Source organism: Oryzias melastigma, linkage group LG19, assembly GCF_002922805.2.
Source record: "Oryzias melastigma strain HK-1 linkage group LG19, ASM292280v2, whole genome shotgun sequence".
Taxonomy (NCBI): Eukaryota; Metazoa; Chordata; class Actinopteri; order Beloniformes; family Adrianichthyidae; genus Oryzias; species Oryzias melastigma.
The window spans coordinates 3,989,332-3,996,478 of NC_050530.1; the positions used below are offsets into that span (position 1 = coordinate 3,989,332).

General features: G+C 37.9%; 1 protein-coding gene across 1 annotated transcript in view; it reads left to right on the forward strand.

Moving 5' to 3' along the window:
• Positions 1–1,351: 1,351 nt before the first annotated feature.
• Positions 1,352–7,147, forward strand: part of LOC112153950 (zinc finger protein 385C) — a 71,428-nt gene continuing 65,632 nt past the window's right edge. Inside the window, exon 1 of the mRNA XM_024284433.2 lies at positions 1,352–2,546. Within this exon, the coding sequence (XP_024140201.1) occupies positions 2,510–2,546 (37 nt within the window). The 5' untranslated portion in view covers positions 1,352–2,509. The remainder of the gene's footprint in view (positions 2,547–7,147) is intronic.

Sequence of the window (7,147 nt, forward strand, 5' to 3'; positions counted from 1 at the left end):
ACAATGGATCAATAAAGCAATCGACACACCACGGATACTTAAGCTCTGTCACTTGGAGTAGAAGCTCTCCACCTACTTGGCAAGCCCCCTTTGTCCAGTCTGAACCCGGATACACTTATGAACAGCACAGATGACAAAAAGTATCCTCGCTGGGGTCCAGCATGTACTGGTTGCATGTTCAACTTACTTTCTGCAATACAAACCAGACTAATAAGGGATGATCCTTTATTAGGGGCCCATATTTGTTTAAATCATTTTCTCCAAATTAACAAAGCATTATAGACTGGGTGGAAAAACTCCCGGGAACACCCCAGAACTCTGTGAAGTGTATATCTGATCCATTATTCCACAACAAAAACAGGAATGTTCCTTCTGAATCACAGTTCTTGATTCTCCTCTTCAGTAGCCTATTCTAGACTTTCCTGGAGATACTGAGTGGTGTGATCCCCTGGACCGTATTTTCCACTTTATAAGACACACTTAAAAGCCTTAATTTTTTCAAAACACAACAGCACGCCTTATTTTCCGGAACGCCTTGTATGGATTAACTCTGGTTGTGTTAACAGATGTCAAAGTGATTTTGAGAGATCAACACAATCTCATTCCCAAATCGTCACGTGCATACGCTAAGGACCCACTGTGTCAAAAATAGAGATTTTGGCTGTCCCCAAATTGTCTTTTTTTTCTCGTCCTGTCAGTTCCAATTAAATCAAGTCTCCTCGATCTCTGGGACGCAAACCAGTACCAGGACGTGGACCGCACCAGTATCCTAACCCTAATTTTTACCCGGTACCCAACATGAATTGGTACCAGACATGGATCTGTACTGAACACAGATCAGAACCAGTTCCAGATTTGTTCTGAAATTGATACTTGACGACAAACCAGACGTGGTACCAGATCCGGACCAGGCTGGGGTAAGAGTTCCGGGTTTGAAATTCTGGTTCTGGCCTCGCCCGAAGTGTGGTCCTTGTCCAGTACCACACTTTGTTTTATTGGAACAACCAGCATGTTAAAAAAAATGATGAGTTGGGGACTCCCAAAATGTCAAAAAGTGACGCAGATGGGTCCTTAACCATGCGGTACAGAGCTTCTTCAAAACGTTAGTCTTGTTTTTCACGAGTTGTAAACAAGGTTGGGTGTTTTCCAAACATGCTAATGCGGCTAACATGTAGCGTTGTTGGACTGCTTTTTTTTGTTTTACATGTTACTAACAAATTTGGGAGTTAGCATAGTCCCAGTAAGGATGTTTCAATGCTATCAATATCTGTTACAAACAGGGTTTGGAGTTTCAGGTCTTGTAAATTTGCCTACGTGGCTAACAGTATGCAGCTAACACGTTACAGTGACAGTTTATGTTACTAACCAGGTTGGGAGTTAGCATAGTCACAGTAAAGTTTGTTTTGGCTGTGTTAGTCTGCTTTCTTAAGTGTTGCAAACAAGGTTGGGAGCTTTAGGTATTGTAAATATGCTAATGTGGCTAGCGTGTAGGGTGTTACAAACAAGTTCTAGGTTTAATCCAAATTTCTTCTCTACCGCTACATGTAGTCCTCCAAACTGAGAGATATGAAAAACTTAAGTTACTGTTTATCCTGAAACAAGTGAAGCAATGTATTTCTCCTTCCCCCACATTTGGGAGGTAGATCACCCTATCGGGGGAGGGCTAACTAGCCCTAAGCTAGCGCCTAAAATGGCATTTTGGACAGTACTACAGCTTCAAAGGCCCCTATAATTGATAAACCATTAATTGACGGTGCACCTTATAACCCGTGCACCCTATAGTGTGGAAAACACAATAGTTGGTTCTCTGGTCCCCTTTCCTCAAAAGAACCACCTCCCTGATCTTCCAAGGAACTACCCCCGATGACCACACCATGTCGCAAAGGCGAGTCACACACAACATCCAGAAAATTGAGGTGCTCATCTGAAGTCGTTGCAACCGAAGAGCATTTCTGACTGCGTGGATGCATTACTGCTGTCACTAAAAAAACCCCGTTCCACTGAATACAATCTGGTTTTGCCACAATGGAGAACAGCAGTCGTATGGAGCAGCCATGTTGAAAACCAAGACTGAATTTTACAATAGAATTTTGAATTAAAAGTGGTTTTCAAGATATGACACAAGAAGTGTGCTTATTTTTTCTTCTATTTTTTTTAGTAAATGTTATGTTATAAGCTATGGCTGTGAGTAATCTTTAGTTAAAATAATCTTTTATTTCTTTAAATTTAAGGATTTTGTTGATTTGTTTAAGCAGCTTAAAGATAAAAAAAAATCCCAGTAATTTTAATTGCAAACACTTTCCGTTGTTTTTTGTTTTTTTTTCTCCTCCTGACTCATTCTTTTTGTCCTTTCTTCACCCCCTCCCCTCCTCTCATCCCCGCGCGCTGTGATTTGGTATCTCTGCTACACAGGCGGCGTTGGCACAGCGCGCGCGCGTTACCCGCGAGGTTTATCTTTCTTGACTCGCTGGTGGGGCTGAGCGCGCGCGCTAATCTGTGGCAGCTGGAAATGGACAACAGAGGAGCTGCGCCGCCGCCGGACTCAGGTAAGAAAGCTCGTCTGTGGCGTTTCCCGGCTCTCAGTTCAACCATTTTACTACATTTAAAAGAAAATAGAGACTATTTCATCTCATTTTGTGTATTGTTTTGATAGCCTATTTTCTAGCATTTTCATATTTACTACTGAAAAGCCGCTACAGTTCCGTGTTTTAAACAGCAAACGCAACTTTTAAAATTAAAATTAAAGTAATAATCTTTTTTTTAACCCCTTTTGATGGCGTTGAACTCATTTTTTGTTGTTTAATTTTCATTTTTTATTAGTTTTAAATAAAAATATTTTTAAATGAATTAATATTTGTGCTCAAGAAAGTGAAAAAGAGGTTATTTTCTTTAAAGGGACCTTATTTTATTTATTTATTTATTTTTAAAAAGACCTTCTAGTCTCAGGGAACATTTAGCTTGTGTTTTCACGCCCTTTGTGTGTGTGTATGTGTGTATATGTGTGTGTTCTGTCCTCAAAAATGCTGTTAACCATTTTGTATTGTTGCTTACCTTAGAGGTAACTTTGACATTCATTTTAACCTCAAAAAGCTTTATTAATGTTATTTATTCTATAATAGGATTTTTCTTTAACATTATTTTAATACATTAATTGGTGATCTTTACTTTAAAGGCTACATCAACAACATTTTGAAGAAAAAACTGATCTATTTACCTAAAAATAGATAAATGGTTGATTTATTATTTAATTCTGTAAATATTTTAGGGGAAAAAAACATTGATTATTCAAAATCAAAGCGGTTTTTGCAATTGCCATTCTGGATGTGTGATGCTTGTAAGCAGAAAAGTGTGGTGAAATCATCTTTTCATGCAAATTCACCCAAAGAAATATATTTTTATGAGAATTTTCTCGATCTATGTAAAGCCCGGAGTTGCGACTGAGTGTTTTCAGCTCAGATGTAGAGGAAAAACTGCCATTTTCATTCATCTGAATTAGCAAAAATCCCAACACCCGTCGTATATTTGCTTTTGTTGAACATATTTCCCCCAAAATGTTTCACGATGTCGCCGTGCTCGATTCCAGACACTCTTAAACACCTTGCGGTGGCTCCATCATCATGTTCGACATCCTCTTTAATGACCTTTCTCCCCCCCGTCCTCCCCCAGTGGTGGTTTCAAACCTAAATGGCTCAAAATTACAGTCGTCTGCCTGCCAAGTGCTGCCGACGACATTTCCTTTCCAACTGCTCTGAAACACTTATTTTAGCTGCAAACAAAAGGTCCTTGATGCATCAAATCCTGGATCTCCTGCTGCTCGCTCCCCCAAAGGGGATGCTGTAATTTTCACCGGCGTTTCTCATGCGGCAGCAGCTTTTTTTCACTGCGACATGTATAATTCATTTGGGTCTTCTTGGGTCAGATTTTTCCAGTCGTGGAAAAAAAAATCTAAATATTATCACAGTATACATACAGGGAGTGACCTGTTTAGGGTGAACCACACCCTCTCTGAGCTTTGAGGCCTCCATGTTTTAGCCTGAAATAAACCCTCAAATATGAGAAATATTACATTTTTGGTACAAACAAAAGATGGTATTAGTCACTACAGATGCATAAGAGAAAGAAATACTTGGTTTGGATACATTTCTGGGTAACTTTTAGGAAAATTTTCTTAAAGTAATAGTGGTTTCATGTTTTCCAATTTATGTTTTCCCCCCTGCATGATTTTTTTAACCTCAGAGTTGAGTTAAAAACGACTCAACTTGACATGTTTTTAATTTCTTAGTGTAAGAAGATGCAGAGGTGAGACTAAAGTTTAGTAAACTGGGGAGTGAGGAACAGCAGCCCTAAAAACACGTCCCAATTCGTCGTAAAAGGAAAAACTTGATCAGAAATTTTTAATTTAATTTTTAATTCTTGCATTTTCTTATTCTTATTTGATGAAAATATATTAATAAATATTAAAATAAATATAATATATATATATTTTTTCTATTGTAAAATTGTTCCCAGAGGTCTTTTAATCGCTCTTGGGTTGCGTGGAAGTTCGATCCGCTAATTTCCCAGCATTCCTTTGTTTACGTTAGCTCACAGCACCTCACAAGCCTAAGCTAACATTGGCCTAGCAAAAAAAAAGGTATCCAGCTGTACAGTTCTGAGCCCGAGACCATCTCAGATTAGGAAAATAAAGATGTTAATGGATCTATTTGTCTGCAAGTGGATGCTTCAGAATTGTAGCAGAGAAGGGAGACTTTGCCCCGCCCACGGCTGCGTCACAAACTTGAGCTTTTTCGAACATCCAGTTTTCATCTGCTCCTGATTCATCTCGATTTGTCCTCCATATTGAGAAAAATTCTGCAAGAACATGTAAAAAAAACACCCCAAAACATGATTTTTATTTAAGCAGATCTTTAACAACCTTTTAATTAACCCTTAATTGGTCCTTTATAAGTGTTTTTTTACTTCTTGACGGTGAACTCTAATATTTTTTTTACTTTTTTTGTAGAAATAATCATCTTTTATAGTACATCCCCAACTTATTATTTTTTTCAACAGTTATTTTTCATTATATTTCACAATAATTCCACAATAAACCTGAAAAAGTCGAAAAAAAATAAATTTTATCTTTTTTTTTTTTTTTACAAAAAAGTAAGAAACATTTTTAAAAAGTGTCTTTTTCAAGGGGTATCACAATTATGAGTCATAAAGCTAAAAACATTTTGAATCCTCCCTTTTTAATTTTTAAAGGAAAAAGTATAATAATGGGGGGGCGGGGTTAGTATTATTATGTAAGCAGTTGATGTGATTTCCAAACAGACCAGTGAGTTCAGAGACAGCTACGAGTTAATCAAAGATTTGATATTTTCTGACAAATTTACCAAACGGCTAAATAATTGCTGGTTGCTTTTTTTTGTTGTTGTTTTTTTTTTATCAATTTGCCTTGTTTTTTTGCATTGTTTAGTATTTTTTGTTGTTCTTAAACCCCTTTTTTTTACATTTATGTTTACCCTTCATGAAAGGAAAAAATATTAAGTAGAAGGAAAATAGATGTTCAAATTTTAAATTAATAGTTACAAAAAAATCTGTCTGTTTTATTACAATTCCCTTTAATTTCTGTTTTTAGAGACAATTTAGGAAAACATTTACACTTAGAAAAAGTGTGAAGACCCATTCTGATTGAAATTAGAATGTTTTTAGGCAAAATCCCAAAACTTGTATCATTTTCTAGGACATAGTGTCTACAGAGTTGTGCAACCCCGCCCCCTCTTCCCCTCCCTGCTGTGTAGCAGAGCAGGAAGCACAGCCCCACCCAGCATCGAGTGAGCAGTTTTCATTGTACTTTTTGTGCTATTTTTCACTCATTGTCAATTTTCTATTTAGAATTTTTGGTTGAAAATAAAAATATGTTGAGCATCATAACCTTTAAGTAAATTCCTGGATTGTTGCATTTAACTTCAGATCAAATGAAGCCCAGTTGTCTCAGAATTCCCTTATTTATGACCCTCTGTTGTTAACTTTGTTGGTCAATAAAAATCTTCAATTAGCAACAATTTTTTTGCAGCAAAATAGTGAACTATCACATTTATTTTGTAATGTTTTTAGTTTAAAATCAACCCATTTAGTTGCACCAGGAAACAAAGACAGATTTTCATCAGAGTGGGATATCTTTTTAACATTTTGTTTAAATTGCTTGAACATACCGTCAATCAGAAACAAAATGTCGTCCAAAAACTCAACTGGAGGTTTGTTTTTGTTTCTGTTCCGACCCCTTTTCCACATTGATTATACGCGTGTTATGGCGCATCATGACGCCTTTCAGTTCTTTACATTGACGGGTTACTCAAGTCTGAACGTCGCTGATGAACGTGAGGGGCCCGCTATCGTCTCCCCTCCTCCAAATTTCTCTCCTGTGTCTTTTTCTTTGGAGCGCCGGCATGTGGCTGCTGCCGTCTGTCTCAGTAAAAACCATCAGCTGTGAAATTGAGAATAATCATGTGGAACGATTTTGGGATGGAAGCAGCTTGAGCTCCAGCCCTCAGCGGTCAATGGACTTACGACCTCAGCTGATATAGTCCAACCAAAGACTTAACACTCATCGGTGAAACCCTTTCGGTTCACGTGCAGGAAAAGATTTGGGTTATGGTTATTGTTCTGAGAGTTCCCAACTCCGCGGTCTTTAGCGAGCGCAAGGTGAACCCAAAAACATTTCTTTAGCGCCGCGCTTTCATTGTGTTTCTAATAGATATTGATGAGATGTCCCATGAATGCCGCAGCTGCTGTGTGTGGCATTCCTAATGTGTTTTATGAGTAATGGCTGTGACAGCCAGCTGGCTCTTGACTCTCTCCATCTTTATGTGAAGAGTCTGTGGACAGTTGGCTAAATAAAATGCAATCAAACCAGACAACCGTAGTTAACCATAAAAACCGAGTGTGCCCCACATGTGCGAAAATAGTCAAAATTAGCAGGAAAAAACTGTCATTCCAGTCAGAACTCCACTCTGGATTTTGTCCAGTCGTAGTGAACTTTTCCATCATCCCCATTGACTGTATATGAGAACTGGACCGAGTGAGTGTGACATCACCCATAGAAAATGGTTCAGTTCTGGCTTCAACCAAATAAAGTCAATTCAGTCGCCTTTTTTTTTTTTTT